The sequence below is a fragment of the Eumetopias jubatus genome, unplaced genomic scaffold (genome assembly GCF_037043125.1).
Source record: "Eumetopias jubatus isolate StellerSeaLion01/CBP00866 unplaced genomic scaffold, mEumJub1_p1.0 scaffold_12, whole genome shotgun sequence".
Classification (NCBI taxonomy): Eukaryota; Metazoa; Chordata; class Mammalia; order Carnivora; family Otariidae; genus Eumetopias; species Eumetopias jubatus.
The window spans coordinates 37,289,932-37,309,803 of NW_028274818.1; the positions used below are offsets into that span (position 1 = coordinate 37,289,932).

At 39.6% G+C, this 19,872-nt stretch overlaps 1 protein-coding gene across 1 annotated transcript in view; it reads right to left on the bottom strand.

Moving 5' to 3' along the window:
* Window positions 1–4,044: 4,044 nt before the first annotated feature.
* LPGAT1 (lysophosphatidylglycerol acyltransferase 1) overlaps window positions 4,045–19,872 on the bottom strand; it is an 82,253-nt gene continuing 66,425 nt past the window's right edge. The window contains exons 7-8 of the mRNA XM_028125743.2: window positions 11,229–11,335; window positions 4,045–8,815 (exon numbers count right to left, since the gene is read on the bottom strand). Of these exons, the coding sequence (XP_027981544.2) occupies window positions 8,664–8,815; window positions 11,229–11,335 (259 nt within the window). The 3' untranslated portion in view covers window positions 4,045–8,663. The remainder of the gene's footprint in view (window positions 8,816–11,228; window positions 11,336–19,872) is intronic.

Here is a 19,872-nt window from a genome sequence, read left to right on the forward strand (position 1 = left end):
TAGGAGCTTGGCTAGGCTGACTACATTTCAGTTCACCTTAGAAACCCAAATGACCTAGGGCTCTGGAAAAATGGGATGGTGGGCATTGCAGTCTGGGGGGTAGTGATATAATTCTTATGAACGAAACAGGTCATTTGGACCTAAACACAGGTAGGTGTGGGAATAATTTACACACTCTGTTAAACTCAACTGGGGTGAGATAAAACAACCTCCTTTACTGAGTGTTCAATACAATGGGCTTCACAGAAAAGATCTCATCCAATACTGAAAAGAATTCTTTGAAAGTTTCCCATTTAGCACACAACAGAGTGAGGTTTAGAGGATAAAGACACTTATTAAAGGGGTTAAGATTCAAGCTCCCAGGCTGAGTCCCAGGTGTTGCTGCCCTTCTGCGGGCTCTTCTTGGACAGGCCCTGGAAGCCAGCAGTTGCCATGATGGAGGGACATTTGTGCACGAGAGGCAGTGGTGGCTCTGCGTTTACTACCTGCTGCCTGTCATACCTGGATTTCAGAAATGAAAGGAGCTGTTATGAGATTGACATCTCTCCCCGCTTCGGTCTGAAGTGAGGCATTCTCTTTCTCTTCTACTATATCGGGCAAAGATAAATACAAAATACGTTTCACTTCCACATCCCAAGAGATAAAAAGCATGGATTTCAGACTTTTTTTAGTGGCTAATTGTATCTCTGTAACAGCTGAGGGAACAGTTGTAAAAAAAAATTTTAAAACTCTAGGGCTTCGGAACTATTATGTAGACTTTGAAATTGAGGAAAAGGAAATTATAGTAGCTTTTAGTCCATCCCCCCTTTAAGAAGAATATTTAATCCTTTAGATTTAACTCTTAATTTACTCAAAACAGAAATCCAAACAGGCAATCTGTTGTTTTGGGGAAAACATTTGAATGGAAATTAAGAGCCTGGTTCTAGTCCCTGTAATTCTCTTAAGTAGCCATTTGATGCTACCAGCAAGGGACCAAAATTGCACCAGAATGAAATCCACCGTCTCAAAACAAGGTGTTTTCTAAAGTTCCTGCTCGCAAAGGGCCAATGAGTCATGCCTCAGTCGGTGCTGAAAATAATATAAAGACTACTCCCCAGCAAAACCTCAGTTCTTTTAGATATGTGTCCTTTTGATGAATGTGATTTATGTGAATGATTGATGGACCAACAGATCTAATCCTCCTCAGGTATTTGGAAATTCAAAATATTTCCGACTATTGAGATTATGGGCAAACTTGTAAAAGTACGAGAATTCTAGACCATCTAGGGTTGTTTATTCCAGTAACTGAGCTGCTCTTCAAACATGGCTCCCGCGGAGCCATGCCTCCCGGTAGTTACACTCTCTGTAGACCCTCCACGTAGAATCTGGACTGGCCCTGTGACTTTCTCCAAAGTGACATCGTGCCAGGACTGGGTCTAAGCCAAAAGAAGTCTGTCTCGGTTGGCTTTTCTTTTTGGTGCTTTTTGGAGCGCCAAGCTGCCACTGCTCTCCCTGTCCCACCCTGAATATATGAGAGTTCAATACATCCAATACAGACCGGCCCAGATACCTCATTTCCAATGTCATCCTTTGTCCTAATTGAAATGTGTACATTTCAGGGCAAGCTAAAAGCCCTATTGTGGGCTCTAGATGCCTTGATGAAAAGAGGTTCCTTGTCACCAATATTTTGAATTGTCCCTTTGTTTAGCATCCTGGAGATGCCTAATGGCTCAGAGGCATGCTTTTCTTCTGCCAAGAAGGCAGAGTATCTGAAATGGCAGGTGGGATCCTCCACAGGTGAGCCCTTAAGGCGGCAGTCTTAGGAGAGTTCTCACAGAGGTGGATTTCCTGAAGATTTACGGTGTTGGAATACCCCCTGGGGTCCTCATGTGTCAGGGGCGTGTGTACCTGCTTAGAGAGCAGCCTTTGCGCTCCCTTTGCCTTCTATCACTCCTGGGTTCCTCTTCCTAGTACTGTAAGCTCTTCTGATTTCTCCACTTCTAGGGCCCTACTTTCTTGTCCCTCAAATGTCTCATCAGCTGATCCTGATACAGTCTTAGTTCTAAGCGGTGAAAAACTGAAGATAAGACCCTTGTCAGGAAGTTTTGCACCAAAATGAAACACAGGCATGAAGATGCAGCAGTTGATAATTTTGTGAAGGACCCCAGCCCCATGATTTCTCAATGACACCACGAAGACAGCTGCTATAATCACAGGGATGGCCCAGTGCTCTCTTGCCCACAGTAAGTGAGTGGTAAGAACTTTACCACCATCTCTAGAGCAAATCTCACACCTAAAAAGGCAGAAAGTACTCCAAAGACAAGCAACAGAAACCTTCCAGGGGAAAACTCAGATACAAGCTTTGTGATACACTCATGTTTTCTAGCAAAAACCATTGTTCCATTTCTTCCTTTGTATAATGGGTTTGAGCATACCTAATTAAAAGTATTTTTCTGATGATGAAAAGAGCCTGGCTCTTCTCTGGTGGTTAGCCAACCCTCCTCCCTTCCATTCGTGTGTCGTTTATATGTGATCTGGATGATTGATGCTTAATATTTCTCATGCCTCTAAGAGTTAAGAACAAGGTTAAACAAGTCCTGAGAGGTAAAACTTTATTGATTTATGTATCAGCATGTTATGGTATGGTCACACCTGCTCATATAGCTGATTTTTTCTTATAGCCAAAAGAGGATTGTTTTCCTTTTAAAAATACATTTTTTTTCCCAGCAGGAAGAAACATTTTAAAAACAAACATTTTCTTATTAAGTGGAGATTTAAAACAATGGCTTCTTTCCCCCAACTCATGAGAAATAGGACTGGTCAGCGAGAGATCTCTGAGAGCTTCAAATATGCCTTCAGTCTTCTGCCCCCGATTTGTTCATCTTGGACAGAAACAACTTCTAGGGGGAAAAATGACAACCTCAACTCAAAACAGCAGCCTGAATCCAAACACAAGAAGAAGAGGTAGACTGAACTGTAACGCTTTAACTTACTTGGTAGACTGTATATTTTAATACATTTAAATTTTTTCAGTGGGATCAAACATATTCTACAATCTAAACAATAAATGTTTTAAATGCCCAAAACAAAATCTCAGAGAGGCTCATATAACAGTCTACTTCGCTTTGAGACCCCAAGGCACAGAACCAGCTTTAGAAACAGGCAAGGTTCCCATGCACTTCGGGGAAAGTTTGCTTTTGTCAAATTCTTCAAATCAAAAGCGTGCTCTGTAGGACAGGTGTTAATGCTTTCCCACCTTTTGAAGCCCTTGCAAGGGTCTTAGGAATTTCCTGAGAGCAGTGAGTAGCTTAACTGTGAGGAATTTATTCAGTCCTAACAGTGAAACAGAGAAGACAGGGCAGTGGTAGGCTAGAGATCGCTCTGACTGGCTCCTGACCCTAGAGCCGATGGTTACATTTTAGAATTTTGCCAGCACTTATTAAACAGCTGTTACTAAAATTATATAAGCTTATAATTAGCGCTGAAGCTCCAAGTGGTTTACTTTAATGAGTACAATTTGTACAAGGGTAGGAAATAGTTTACCAGTAGATCACATATCAGATTGAGTGACAATGAATTTTGAGAAATAGGTGAATTAGGATGTTATTCCATTTTTCAAATCATAGGTTGACTACAAGAGTTCAGCAAAATCAGTTAAAGCATCCTGGGAGAATCACTTGGCCATATGGAATGTAAAATAAAGTATATTTTATTATTATGTATTAAAATTGTGTTCTATATTCTTGCTATCAGGAAAATTTATAGCAAACCTATGTACATTTGAACACATTTTTTTTTTCCAGGAGAGCGGTCTGTTGAACATTTACCAGTATACCACCAGTATACCAGTATCTCCACCATACCATGGGGGAGAGTGGGGAAGGAGCAGATGAAAGGGTTTAAAACCAAAGAAGGAAGTACAATGTTCTTTCATTTGGCTTTTCAGTTTGCCCCCAGCATCCACCTGCTGTGGTGTGCTCCAAGTACATGTCCACAGATGTTCATGCCAAAATATCTCCAGAAACACACAAACACCCCATCCCCACCACTAAGAAGTAAAAGCACTTTGCTTGAAAAAAATCAACTTTATTTTTTCTAGGTTAAAAAAAAAAATAGAACCAGCTATTCATTTTTTGTTGTTGTTGTTGTTGTTGTTGAGAAAATGCTTCTTTTGGTGTTCACATCTAAATTTCTGAAAAGGTGATCTGGTTACTAAAAATAATCCCTTATGCATTCATAAACCAGATCCACATGTGACCAGCCCTTTACAAAAATTAATGACAGTTGCCACAGCCTTTACATTCATTCTGAGCATACATTACAACATGCAGATAACAAAGAAAGAAAAACAGGTCAACAAGCTGAAGTAAACATATGGCATCAGGAAAATTAAAACCCATCTGTATAAAATAAATACAACTTTGTAATAACTGTAAAGAAAACGAAGCACTTAATTCAACAATGGCAGGTCCATGTGTAACTGTTTCATTACCCAATCATGAGATAAGTTACTGTAAAATGCAGACCCCTCACATGTAAAGAGCTTGTGCATCAGTCCTGTGTTCAACAGTTCTACACAATAAAAATAAAGCCATTCAAAATATGTGTGCATACTTTGCAACTAGAATATACTTAAAATTTCTTTGCTCTTTCAACTGTTTTAAAAAATATTAAATGTAAAAATCCTCCAATGGAAATTTTGCAGAAAACCCCCTATTTTATCTTCCATATGGCTACAGTCCCCCTCCCCAGCAGTCCAGCACCCTCAGCTGATTCCCAGGGTCCAGTTCCTAACTGTTGAGGATCAATGCAAAATGACTGCAATAAAGCACTAACCAGCGACTGCTCCAGAGAGCCCCCGGCCCCTCTGTGATCTCGAAATGTCCAATGTAGGTGGTTTTGGTCCCAAACATATTAGTCTCCACCCCCTCATACAATAAACCAGTATACTTGCTGCTTTGGACTTGGCCTTTCATGTGAACAGACATAAGGTTCACAGCACTACGTGGCAAAAAAATAAGACTAATCAGTTTTATTCATCCTTGTGGACCAGAGCGGACCTGCTCGTGATGGTAACTCTGGAGTGAAATCCTGTGTAATGAAGAAAATAACTAACTCTTCCTATTTGGCAGTGCAAATAAAATTTCCTTAAATATCAAAAGAATCCAATAAGACTGTCCATGATTAAAGACTGCTATCTCTGATTATAACCAGATCCCGCTAGTTCAGAAGAGTCTTTAGGGAAGTGATTGTCAAAACATCACTAAAGACAAATCCACAAGAAGTGAGTAACATGAACAAAGAATGAAGAGGCATTCCTAACATCAATCCACACGATATTAACACGAGAATGATGTTCTGAGGTTTGTATTGGGTGATTTCACATCTCATTTTCATTAAAGGCTTGAGTATCATTGCAATACCGCCAACTCTTGATTATTCAGGGATTCCTTTCCTAGCCCATGGACTATTTAGGCTTTTGTGTTCCCTTTTTCTGAAGCTGTCTTCCCAAATCCTTTTACTACTCATTAACACAGTCATAAATATATAAGCAAGAGAAACTAATAAACAATTGAATTCATTGTTTTAAAATTAGCAAGCATCCTTAGAAGAACAAAAAAGTCTGATGAAAAAAAAACCCTCAAACTCATAAATACACATTAGATTTTTGGCTAACTATGACTTATCACTGGATTAATTTTCCAGCAATCCTTAGTTCCTTCACTGTGGAAAATTAATGGTTGATTGTATAATAATATGACAGATCTGAACTCAGAGCTATCGTTTTTAAAAAAGCTATTTAGATTCTCAACTAGCTTCTTTGCCTACCTGAAACGTCATTTTCCATTCTGTCATTTTTCTTTACCTTCCACGGTGTGTAGGTTTCTCCATCATATCTGTATTTCAACCCCAACGACAGTGTCTCACGTGAAGAGTGAACTGCCGGTGTAGTCACTTCCGTATGCACTGCACCTGCCCCGGGCCCATAGCCCAGCGGGTGCTCCATCACTGTGATGTGTTGGGACGAGGATCCAGCAGGGAGTTCTCAACCCTCTCTGCTGTAGGAATCTAGGCAGGTCAGCTGAAACCAAGAAGTGCTGAGATTCTACAAGCTACTGGTATAAAACTGGCACGGTTTTATTTTCCTCCCCCTTAACAAAATGTGTATTCCCTAAACCTCCTTTCATCTCACTTTGCAAAGAAAGTACAAATTTGGAATTTTTATTCACTTCTGTACAGTGGCATATTGCTGCTTCCCTGATTTGCCATAGAACACTGATTCTCTCTCCACCTTGCCTAGTGCAAGCCGCCGACCTCCAGTTACTAGTAAGGAGAGCGCTACTGATGCTCTCAAACAAGCCAGAAAGAGGACACATTGATTGAATAATCGGAAGGGGGCACGAAGATCAGTGACACATCTATTTACAACTCACAGCTCTGTTTTCAAAAGTGAACTCACGTATCTATTGGTATTTGTCACTCTACAGACTGTTGAAGTGACTCTGTGCTTGAAAAGTAAAGCGTCTTACAGAATAGATGGTTTAACGTGTACAGTATTTTAACAATATCACATTCCTTTGGAGCACAGTGATGGCAAAAGTGGCTCTGAACCGCATTTATGTATGCATGGATGCCTCTCTCTTTTTTCTTTTTGATAGGAGAACTGGCCACTCCTACCCGTGGCTTGCTTTAGCAATAAGGAAGAGGCCTATTTAGCTAGGACTGTGCATATCATATTTGACAGTGAGCACCTTCTCCCCAGATGGCTGACTAATCTCTCAAATGAACAATTTCAATTCAGCCTGTAATCTAGCAGCATTTGCTGGACCTCAAACAGAAGCATTGTTAAGCTTCTATCTGGCTTCCTATCATCATCCGTGCCTCTTAATCAAGATTGGTTTCACCTACTCACTGTCACTGTAAAACACCCAACAAAATGCTTAGATTTCAAAAAAAATTGCATCTTGTGACGACCCCAACCAAAGCACACACATTAGCACTGGCTTCTGCATTTTACCAGTAGCAGCATAATATGCAATGAGGTATTTCATTAACACATTATTCTCTTTCCTATGTGCATGGAATTAACCTGGAGATGAAGCTGCTGTGGGCTTGTATTTGGTGTTGCTTTACCTTTCCCACATAACTGGGAGAAAATTCACATCTTTTCAGTTTCTTTTTCTTTTTTTTTTTTTTTTTTTGGTTTATTTAAAAATAGAAAACATTAGCCTTTATTTTTATTTTCTGGCCTACTTCTCAAAATTTCCATTTGTAGGACTAGTGACAACAGGGGCATCTACAACGGTCATTATCACAGAAAACTGCCACTGACTTACTAGGATCTTCAGAGTCTTACAATCCCAAACCAAAACACCAACTCTGTCTCAACACTGGGAGGGCAGGTGAGGGACAGATGCAGTCCCAGCACTTTCTGAGGAGAGTCGGTTCTACTGTGAGGTAAATCACATGAACAGAGAGTGGAGGAAAGAAGTGTTCTCTAGAAATAGAAACGTGACTTTATCCTCTTTAAAAGCAATTGTAAGAGATTGGGAAGCCTTTTGTGTGGGTCCGTCTCCCGGTTATACCACCCTGACATGGGCAGCAACTCGAGGTGATGATGGAACATAGGTTTGGGGGTGCCCTGTGAGAACTTACCACATTTTAAGCCTTTGTCTGGCTCTAGCTCTTATTTTTCTAATAAAACCCCTATCTCACCTCAAACTGATCATTTAAATGTTTTACATTAATTTGTTCCAGCCACTCCCAAATACATTTGGCGCTAAAAGCCAAAATGGGCGGAACAAAGCCTCTGAGCTGGACAGAAGCCTCCGGTGGGTGTGGCGCTCTGTGCAGGGGGGGCGCCCAGGGACACACGCAGAGACGAGACAGCCTCTCAAGAATCCCACTCACTGATTATGCTTACATTTGTTTTCAGGCTATATTACTAATCCTTTGCTATATATGTATCTGATAAAAGTGCATTTGGTAGAAGACAATTATCAATCTATGATATGCCTCTATATATAGAGAGATATCAAGTGACACCCCCCCCCCATTTAAGGGAAAGCACTAGCACATGTAAACACGATGTTGGACTGAGCTAGCCTTTTTTAGGAACTCTAGTACCGGAACGTGTCCAGTGGACACTGCTTCTCCCCCATGGGTGTGCTTGACACTGGAGTGTCACTGCGAACCACAGGGGAACTGTCCTTGAGGGTGCCGCACAGCTCCCCTCGGGCTCCTAGTGACACAGCAAGAGTTGGTGGGAATGAGGGTGCTCTACAGCTCTATCCTACTTGAGACAGTATACTAGCTAAGAGGAACGGAGTCCAACTCTCTGAGCTTGAACTAGATTACCAAGTATATCTGGTGGCAACAGAATTTCTCTCGGATAGTCTTCTAGGATGATTTTATGACTTCCTCTTCTCCGAATGTGATGTTTGCTTAAGTGTGTGGTAGAGTGTATCTTTTTAAAACGTGAAAGGTCCTTAAAACATATTAGCAGGTCATTATATTACTGATCTTCATTTTAGTGGAGTTTTAAGATATCCCAAAGGGGGATAAATAATCCATCCATTGAATTTCCTTTGCTTTTTTTTATATTCTGATTTGCACATGTAAAATAATGCACACTTATGAAAGTCTGAACTCCTATGGTGACCTTGACAAGTCCAAGTCAATTCCTAAAACAGGCAATGGTAAAAATACTGGATGATGTTATACCACATATAGCCTGACAAAAATGCAAAAGACTGTATGAGAAATATCCACATATTGCTGAGGGTCATCTCCCTGGAAACAGCTTCCTTATGGCCCTTGGGTGGTGGAAAAGCCCCTAAAAGACAAGACAGAAGTATTAATTTTTTTACTGTGGTGGTAAGGTCTCCTGGAACAAAAAGTGAATATTAGTTTACTTAGAATTTTTGTTGTTTGTTTTTTAAAGCATCTTCTGTGACTTCCCATTGTTCCTGAAGAGACATCTCATTTGCAATACAATTTTCCAACTGCTGAGCCCTTTCCTGCCTCTGAACATTTGCGTTTATTCTTCCTGCCAGAGATGCCGCTCCTCATGTCAGCGAATGGCAGGCTCATCTGCATTCTTACAGTATCAGAAAAAATACCCCCCCCCCCCCCCCCCCGTCAGTCACACTCAGCTCTATGTTTATTTCCCTCTTGGCACTTTCCAGGATCTGTAATGATCCAGATCTAGCTTTTCTTTTTTCTACAGACTTATTTACTCTCTGTCTCCTTCTGGAATATAAGCTGCATGAGAGCAGGCACTCTGGCTTCCTTGTTTCCACTGTAACCCTAGAGATTTCTACAGTGGTCAGGACACAGGATGTGTGAAATTGATATGTGTGTGTGTGTATATACACACACACACACACACACACACACACACACACATACATTTTAAATATTTATTTATTTGACAGAGAGCAGGAGAGCGAGAGAAAGCACAAGCAAGCGGGGAGCAGCAGAGGGAGAGGGAGAAGCAGACTCCCCATGGAGCAGGGAGACTGATGCGGGGGCTCAATCCCAGGACCTGGACATCCTGGACCTGAGCTGAAGGCAGACGCTTAACCGACTGAGCCACCCAGGCGCCCCAAAATGGATTTTAAATAATTTCTGAAATGACATAACTAACACTAATTCCTCCATTTACAAGTTAAATGGTTTTGCCACAAAAAAAGTGGTGGTAGGTCACTGGTATTCTTTTCAAAAGGTAATATTATTTATGAAATATATCTTAGTAATTAAAAGGAGAAACACAAAGTAAACAGATGTCTTTAAATTCTTTTCTAGAAGGGAAAGAAAGACCACTTCAGAGCAATATTACCTCAGGTCATCTTGATAACACTTCAGCATTTCAAATAGTCTTTGTCCTTGCTGATAATCCTTTTGGGTAAGCTGATTCATGCGGGGATTTGCTTCTCACAAGCAATTTACAGAGAACACTTTCAAGTTTCAAGGTCTATTATACAAATGGCTTTCTTAAAAAGAGACTTCTATTATTGTTGTTACAATTTAGGCTAACTACCATCAAGCAAGAGATGAAGATTGAAAAAGAAGAGAGATCCTGTTGACTCTTAATTACCTCATGCCTTCTTAAGCATCTATCCTATTTTATCTTTAAAGAGATTTTGAGAGTAAGACCAAGGACTGCACATGGCAGAGAGGGGCATCCTGTTCAATGAGTCTTACTAAGAATTCTAGAGACACGCATAGCGTCCAACCCCTGTCATATGAGTATGCGCTAGTCCACAGCCCTGGGGTCAGAACGTTAGGATCAGGAAGGAATCCTGTTGTGGGTAATGTGAAAAAATCCTAAACACAAAAACAAAAGCGTTAAGGGTAATTAACAGTCTCAGCCTTTTCTCACCATTAGGCCTTGAACAGTCTGATTTAACATGAACGTTAATTCTGAACCAAAAAAATCTAAGTGGGAAGAAAATAGTACTTTCTGTTAATCTAAAATCTCACAGCCATCATCACACCTAAAACAACTTTCTCTTCCCCTTTTTCTTTTCCTATTGTAGGTTCCAGAGAACAAGCCTACAACACACGTAGTTATGTATGAAAGCACTTTGGTAACGCCTGGCATTCTACCAACGCTTATTTCCTCCTTTCCTAACTTCCTTTCTTTCTCCCTCCCTCCTCCTCCCTTCCTATGTCTGACTGCATTGCAGTTTTCACAGAAGGTACAGAATATTGAGTGTAGATAAGGGACCTTGAGGTAAATTGACTTTTTTCTCTCAAGGAGAAAAGTACAAGGTTGTATCTGTGAAAACTTAAAAAGTAAGCTTTAGCCCTGTATGTAAAGAAAGGAATAAGCATGTAAAAATGCAGTTCAGAATGATCTCAAATGACTGCAAGATGATGGTACTATTTAAACAATCACGTACAATGTCAAACCATAAATATTATTTGCTATTTCATAAAACAGCCCGTGTAATTGTACACGTACGACTGTACTCTTCTACATACTGTGTACTGTCTTGAATTTGTTCCATTTGTATAACATTTTACTCATCATGTGATCTTGCACACTGGCTGCTAAAGTAAGGGCCTGAATAAGTTTAACATTAACACTGTCCTTATGAATATTCTAAGCTGGAATTCTTAAATATAGAAATACTTTGATTCCTTTAGGGTATCTGAAGAATGGAAAAATGGTTATCTCCCCTAACGTACATCTTTGGAACTATCACCAACTTCAGAAACATATGTAATAGGATACTATGTACCTGTTTCATAAAAATGTGATAAGAGCGCCTCTTTTTCAACAAAACGTTGATAGAGCCAATCAGCAAGGCCATCCGTCTCCAGGGGTACATCTTTGATTGGAAAGATCCTATGAAGAGTTAGAAAAAAAGCAAAAACTACTTTAATTCAGAAATCAAAATCATTCAGAAGCACAATTTAGCTTTGGCGACTGAAAAGCTGAAGAAAGTTATGGAATCACCTGTGGCTTTTACAAGGGTTCATTTCTGCAGCTTCTCAGGTCATCTTGGTTTTTAAGAAATTGTTGATTATACAACAGAGTTCATTTACTCATTCATTCAAACATTTACCAGCCTATTACGTTAGGTACAAGTGCCAGATGATGGGAAAATATTAATACATTGCCCTGTATCTACAAATAATTATTGAGAAATAACTGTCTTCCCAAGCTTGTGGGTTTAAGAAGAAACTGTTCAGAACAGATGGAATTTTAAAATGCAGCTACTGGGATGTCTGAGTGGCTCAGTCCATTGAGCGTCTTGGTTTCAGGTCTGGCCAGGATCTCCCAGTGGGGAGATCGAGCCCCGGTTTGGGCTCCACGTTCAGCAGGGAGTCTGCTTTGCCGTTTGTGCGCATACAGCCTCTCTTTCTCTCTCAATTAAATAAATAAATCTTTAAAAAAAAGAATAAAATAAGATAAAATAAAGTAAGATAAAACAAAAAACAAAATAAAATAAAATGCAGCTACTTTAGGACACATTTAGAGTAGTTGGATGCTAAGCCAAATAATGCATCTTAGCAATGTTCTTTTGGAGGAAATGTCTGTGAACCAGACAGAATCTGCCTAAATTGGTGCCTAAATTGTATCAGAGAGAGAGGTTTCCTGAGCGGGGCCGCCTCTTTTTGGAGCGCGAATGTGCAGATTGTGCGAATGCGCCCCGACTCACCAGGAAATGGACCAGGATGATTAGTGATACACATCCGCTGGCCATGAGGGCAGAAAAGGGCAGCTCGAGTACATACTATGTATTTGCTGATGTTGAAGTTTCTTGTTTCCCAGTTTTGTGGGGGAGGTTTCTTAATTTTATAAAGGGAGACAGTTTTAAAAGCCTGCAAAAGGTTTGTATGCAAAAATAGCAGTCCCTGTCCCACTGCCCGTTGTTTACCTCTTTGAACCAAGGATCTTGATATTTATTGCCATGTTTCCTCTTCAGTTTTAGGGCCAATCTACTGACTTCCCACTATGGAAGATGAGGAGCAAGTGCCTTCTTCCCTTTCCCACCACACATTGATATCCTTCCCATCTTCCCAATGCAGTTGTATGGTAATTTTAATGAGCGGAGTACTAGACATTTACATTATTATAATCATGTATATATATTCAAAGCTAAGCCATGTAATAAATCAAGGCTACTCTTCCTTTCCTGCCCAATTTTTATTCTCCCTGAACTGAGCAGTTACATCATTTTCTCTGTACATATAACTAATTCAACCATAAGCTCTTTTTTTTTAAGATTTTATTTATTTGACAGAGAGACAGAGACACTGACAGAGGGAACACAAGCAGGGGGAGTGGGAGAAGGAGAAGCAGGCTTCCCGCGGAGCAGGGAGCCCGATGCGGGGCTCGATCCCAGGACCCTGGGATCATGACCTGAGCCAAAGGCAGACGCTTAACGACTGAGCCACCCAGGCACCCCACAACCATAAACTCTTGTCCGTCTAGAGTCAATTCTCTAGAGTGTGTCTGCAAACTCTTTCTTAAAGGGCCAGAGAGAACGTATTTGGACTGGGCAGGCTTTATGGTACCTGTGTCAACTATTCAACTCTGCTCTGTAGTGTGGAAGCAGCCTTAGACCATGTATAAATGCATGGGAATAGTTACGTTCAAATAACATTGTATTTAAACAACAGGCACTGAGCCAGGACTGACTTGGGCTCTAATCTCTTAAGGCGTTTGTGTGCATCAGACATTCTTTTAATTTCATCTTCCTGAACAAATTTCACCCACACTGTAGGATTTGTTGCCTGTAGTTTTCATCCTGCAAAGACCTCTTACTTTGTCCTGGTGATTCTCCTAAAATACATTTAATATTTCCTACATCTCATGTCTTCCTTTTTCTGTATTTACTCTGCATTTTGATGGAGCACATCCTCCAGCGATTTCTGGAGAAAGGGTACTTGAAATCTTGCCAATGTCTTTTCGGCCAAAGTCTTTTTTCTGTCCTCACACCTGGTTGATAATTTGACTAGATAGAGAATTCAGGGTTACAATTCATTTTCTTCCATCTCTGTCTTGGTGTCCTCCTTTCTAGGAGATTCTTATTTAATTTCTAAACTTTTTTTTAATGAATTTTTACTTCTTTTCTCATATTTTTAATTTCTAAGAGCAGTTTGAACGTTCCTTTTTTATTGTTTTATTGTTGTTTTTGTTACAATATTATAATATTGTTGTCTTATTGTTACAGTATCTTATCTCTATGAGAATTAGAATGGAAATTTTAAAACACGCATGAAAGTAGAGAAGAGGGTTAATGAACTATTAGGATTTTTGGCAGCTGTGCTTTCGCTGCATCATTCCTCCAAGTCACTTCCTTCTGTTTGTTTTAGTCTCCATATTTCACAGCAGAGGCCGATCAGATGACCAAGTTATCCGGTGAGTCTTTGTTGTTGACTCACATTTACCGACGGGATTAAGCAGCGGATTGAAGGCTCTCAGCCTGTGAGTGCCGTTTGTTGACTGGGAGCTACGCTGAGGATTATCTGGTTGGGCCATTTAAGTTGGTCTTTCCTCTTGAATTTGTCATTGCCGCAGAGGAAGATCCTCTAGTATCCTGCCCAGAGAATGAAGGCCTAGTTGTTGGCTTTCTGGTAGCAGAGTGAGACAGCAGGGCTGGGGGTCTAAGCACTCGGCACCCTGTCATCACTTAACTGTGCCGTTTTCATTATGGGACCTTTGCCTCAACTGTGCCAGGCGCCTCTGAGTCTAGAGAGTCTCTGGCTCCCTCTCCAGAGTAAGCCCCCAGTCCCCTGTCATGGCAGGGAATGAAGAATCCCCCAGCTGTGGGATGGTGGGTAGGGGTTCTGAGGATCTGAGTTCTTCAACAGATTTCAACCAGACCCAAGTGTAGCAACCCTTTCAACCCCTTTTCCATGGGCACTGATCCTGCCAGTTTTTCAGTTCTGTGGTATAAATCAGGTTGGCTCCTGGTTTTCCCTTGCTGGCTTAGGGTTCTGACTGCTCAGTCTGTTTTCCAACTTCCTGACTTTTGTTACTATTGCCTTTCCTATTGTTTTCCTCATTCTTGTGGGTTCATACTTTAAAGAAACCTCTTCAGTTTCATTCTACTAGAGTTTTGGAAGGGCATGAAAGTTGACATGAGTTCGGGCCACCACGTTCTTTAGGAAGCTGTCCTGTTATTTCTGAAAAGTCTAAGATGATTTTCTATCCTTGGCCAGTGTCTACTACCTGCCATTCTACAAAGGGGCTTATATTACTATTTCAAGTTTAGGCAAAATGTGTGTCAGTCACTTAGTAAGGATTTGAAAATTATAATGATGCATACCCATTATAAAAACATTAAACAGCTTCTACAGTTTATCAGTAGAACACAATGTCCAGACGAGTCAAGTAGTACAAAGGATTCCAAGTGACCAGAATGCCCATGCTCAGACTCCTTCAAAGGTGTCTTAAAAATTAGTCATGTAGCATGGTCATTTGCATACAAAACAATCAGAAGGAACATTATTTATGAATCGCATTATAATCAGATCCCTTTCTCTTGTTACTTAAACACTTAAATACCAGATTTGGGGTATTTTAACACTACAATGTAAGTATCCGTGAGCAGGAAAAAGAAGAGAGGAAACGAAGGAAAAGTACGGTGTGAAAAAAAATCTATTAAAAATCAATTTCAGGAAATCACAGTATTGATTAAAAATTCTGCTTTCAAAAATTTGAAAAGGATGAAAGGTAACCAAAATATAGTTTTATTTACACAGAAAGTAAGTTTCCCAATCTTAGTCACCTTTCTATTCCCCTAAGTATAGTACTACATTGCTCTAAGGCAGTAATATAGAAGTGTTCTGGTTTATTAAATATTTTAATGGGGTAGGAGATTCTAAGGTCCAGAAACTTCAAGTTTCAGCTTGCTACTATAAAATCCCCTACCAGAATGAGATTTTCTTTTGCTTTGAAAGAGCTAACCACAAAAAGAGGAATTAAAGAACGTCATGACTTTTAAAGAGAAAAAATACTTGAAATGCTTACACTACATAAAATCAACCCATAGGCTAGTATTTCTTAGCCCCTTTAATGCCTATCCTCCTAGGTAATTGGAAGATCTCTTTCAAACTAAAAATGTTTACCTCTGCATTCTCTCATGTTCCCATATGCCGCACTAAAGTGAGAGTGGGAGTTCATGGCTGAGATTCCCTTCCACAAACAGTAGAGTTTTTGTTTTTGTTTTTTTAATATGTGAAGAGTCTTTGCTTTTTAGGCATAATTAAAATAATCCCAGAAGGTAGTGTGGCATAATGATTAAGAGTACAGACCCTGGGACAGACTGCCTGAGGTTGAATTCTGGCTCTATGGCACTTGCTGACTATGTGACCCGGGGAAAATGGTTTAACCTTTGTACAACTTAGTTCCCTCATATGTAAAACAACTTACAAAGTTGTTATATGTGTATACTCCTGGGCAGAGGGTGGTGGCATAACTTGGCATCAGTAGTGATGGTGGTGGGTGTTAAATGGTAAGTACTGTTGTGCTTTCAAGCTTTCTGGGTTCAGCAACAGCTGTAGTGACTAGACTAGACCTGAAGTTGTTATAAGGGTTTGACAATCCATGACTATTTTCATATAGCATAACACTCTACACAGATAGTCTGGGTGGTGTGTGTATTTCTATACCAGTGAGGCAACAATGAAGCCAGCTTCAAGCCAGTCACATAAAAAGATAAATGTTGTTACCAAGTACTACAAAGGTGAATTCCTGACAGAGATTCTCAAGACTCTTAATATTAATACTGATATGATCAGAAGGGCAGAGACATGGAGACACAATTTCAAATGAGGAGGCCCAGGGCTATTTAAACAAGCTCGTCTTTCCATTCCTTCAAAGGGTAACTTCTACTCTTTGAATTACAAGGAACCCTCAACTTAGAAATAATATTCCAAGAATTTTATTTTCTCCTCTTTTTCCTCTCCCATTTTAACTAACAACGCAGATCCCTCTAGGGGAAAGTTACATAGGGTATACAAGCTCCTAAGGTTGTTTCCACAGACCACTTCACCTGCAGCAGATGGAATCCTACAGAATTTAGCCACTAGGCAAACATATTTCTATGGAAAAATGTTCTCAGTGTTCACCACACAACACTGAGCTCACATCTCATCTGTTCCATCTTTGTTCTTGGCTGCAAAAGGTCAAACTCCCTGTCTCAAGCCACCATCTTGACGTGGATTTGAAAGGGAGATGATTTTTTTTTTTTTTCCCAAGTCAGTTTGTGAAGTAGCTTTTCCAAGCCTCTTCCCTTGTGGGAGAAGTCTCTTCAGGTACCTAGTTGTATAAAACAGCCATTTATATTGTGAAGACGGCATGTCCATGCCCACCAAGCAATCTTCTAACCTTAATCTACAGGTAGGAAGATGAATTAACACAAATCATGACAATTTTGTTTTTACCTTTTCTATATTTACATCGTTGACCCCTTTTTCTTGTCACATTGCCTGACCAGGAGAAAACTGAATAGAAATGGTAGTAACGAGCTCCCTTATCCCTCATTTCTCGTCTTTCAGGGGGAAACATTCAATAGTTCACCATTAAGTATGATATTTACTGTAGGTTTTTTTTGTACATACCATTAATGCGATTAAAGAAATCCCCTTCTATTCCTGGTTTGCTAAGTATTTCTTTGTTATCATGAATGGGAGTTAACACTTTATCAATTTTTTCCATCTATTGACATGCTTATGTAATTTCTTTCTTTATTCTGATAATGTGATGAATTAAATTTGACTGATTTTGAATGTTAAACCAAACTTTCATTCGTGGAATAAATATTCTCAGTACATAATCTGATGTGTTTTTTATATATCGCTGGGTTAGTCTGGCATTTATAATCATGTAAGAGATTTGCCTGTAAATTTTCCTTTCTTGCAATATCCTTGGTTCACGTTTTGAGATCGAAGTTATGCTGGCCTCATAAAACAAGGTCAGAAATATCCCCTCTTTTCTATGCTCTGAAAGAATTGTACTTAATGTCCTTTGTTGTCTTTTTAATGACTATAGAATCTGTAGTAATGTCCCCTTTTTCATTCCTGACATTGGCAACACTGGCCTTCTTTTTTTCTTGATCAGGCTTGCCAGGAGTTGATCAATTTTACAGTGCTTTTAAAAAACACAATTTTTTGGTGTTATTCTTTCTACTGTGTATTTTCAATTTCAATAAACTCTCCTTTATGATTCCCTGCCTTTTTTTTTTTACTATCTTTGTATTTAATTTGCTTTTCTTTTTCCAACTTCTTGAGATAGACATTTAGATCACTCATTTTCAGTTTTTTTCTTTTCTCATAGTAGCTGTTTAAGGCTACAAATTTTCCTCTAAACACAGATTATGTTATATCCCATAAATTTTTATAGATTGTATTTTCCTTATCATTCTGTTAAAAAAATATTTTCTAATTTCATTGTAATCTCTTAATACACAGTAAACATGAAATTCCTCTTATTCCCTAATGATGGATAGTTTCTCATCTTTTGTTATTCTAAACAATGTGGCGATGAATAACATTATGCAAATGTCCACTCATATGGGTACAAGTATATCTACAGGATAAAATTCCAAAAGTGAAATTGCTAAGTCAAGATTAAATAAAGATTAGTAATTTTGAAAAATATTGCCAAATTGTCTTCACAAGGATTATACCAATTTACATTCCTGCTAGCAATTTTTGAGAATGCCTCTCATGGAAAGATTTTTTTTTTTTTAAGATTTATTTATTTTTAGAGAGAGAGAGAGAAAGAGAGAGCACGTGCACGCATAAGCAGAGACACGCAATCGGGGGCGGGGGGGCAGAGGGAGAGAGTATCTCAAGCAGACTCCCTGCTGAGTGTGGAATCCATGTGGGGTTCCATCTCACAACCCTGAGATCACAACCAGAACCAAAATCAAGAGTCCGATGCACAACAGAGTGAGCCACCCAGGCATCCCTCATGGAAAGTTTTTAAACTGGAGAATAACAAAGTCAGAGGCTCTGCTTCAGAGGATAGCTAGCCGAGTTTCACAATTGGGATATACAAATTTGGGGACATATTCTTGGGGATCCATCTATGAGTTCTCTTTAAGTATACAAAGATCTTGTGTTTTCATTTCAATATTAATCTTAAGAAAAATATTCTGAATTATACAAATAAACATCTTTTAAAAATTTTTTTAAATTTTTATTTTTATTATTTTTTATTTTTTTAAATAAATAAATTAAATTAAAATTATTATTTTTTTAAATAAAGAGAGAATACAAGCAGGGGGAGCTGTAGGGAGAGGGAGAAGCAGGCTCCTACTGAGCAGGGAGCCCAACACAGGGCTCGATCCCAGGACCCTGGGATCATGACCTGAGCTGAAGGCAGATGCTCAACTGAATGAGCCACCCAGGTGACCCAATTTTTTATTTTTTAAAAAAAATTTTTAAGTAGGCTCCACACTGGCCATGGAGCCCAATGTGGGGCTTAAATTCACAACCCTGAGATCAAGACCTGAGCTGAGATCAAGAGTCAGACACTTAACCAACTGAGCCACCCAGGCGCCCCCCTGATAAACATCTTTTAACTAAGTACCACCATGTGACTTAAGTGCCTATGTGTATAGTCACTTTGGCACAATGCAGTACTACTTTCAAAGGCTAAAAAAGTGAACAGGGCCATACCTGAGGGCAAAATCTATTCTTTTATCTCTTAAAATTTGAGATTTAGCTGTAACTCTCCCTGTGACTTATGATATCCATTAAAATAAGACAAGAGGTGAGTTCTGCTTTTCATAATTGCAGAGTAGTTCACAGGTAACTGTTACAGATTCTGGACAAAAGACAAAAAGTCATTAGTGGAATGCACTGGGGAGTGACTAAAAACAGGCAGATACTGGAGCAGAGTCCCAACATTGGGAAAACAGGAACGGCACTGGGTGAGGTTTCCATTTTTTCCAGCTTTTTACCTGAGGATAATTCCCAATTAGTGCCACACAGGAAGGCCTAAAATTTACATGGAAATATGCAGTCTAACTGGTTGAAGAATGAGAGGACAGAGATCAGGACGAGCATCGCAGTTGGAAAGACAGGAATCCCAGAGAGAAGCACACACAAAGGGGGAGTCACGACTTCAAATCTCTGGATGACCCCTGAACTATGTATGTACGGGGCAGACTCCGAGCAGGAGGAGGCCTCACAATCCATAGCCAGAACAGTTCCAGGTGCAAGAGAAGTATGCCCAGAGCTACGCAGGAAACAACTATTCAGGAAATTTAATCATGTCTTTCTTTTTGTTTCCTCCAAATTAGATATCCTTAAATAGTTGGATTTTCAGGAAAGTCCGTTAAACTTCATCCTGATACTAGAGGAATGTTTTAAAATTTAAAACTTAAGTTTAAAAATTGCATTTTACTTTTTAAGTGAATG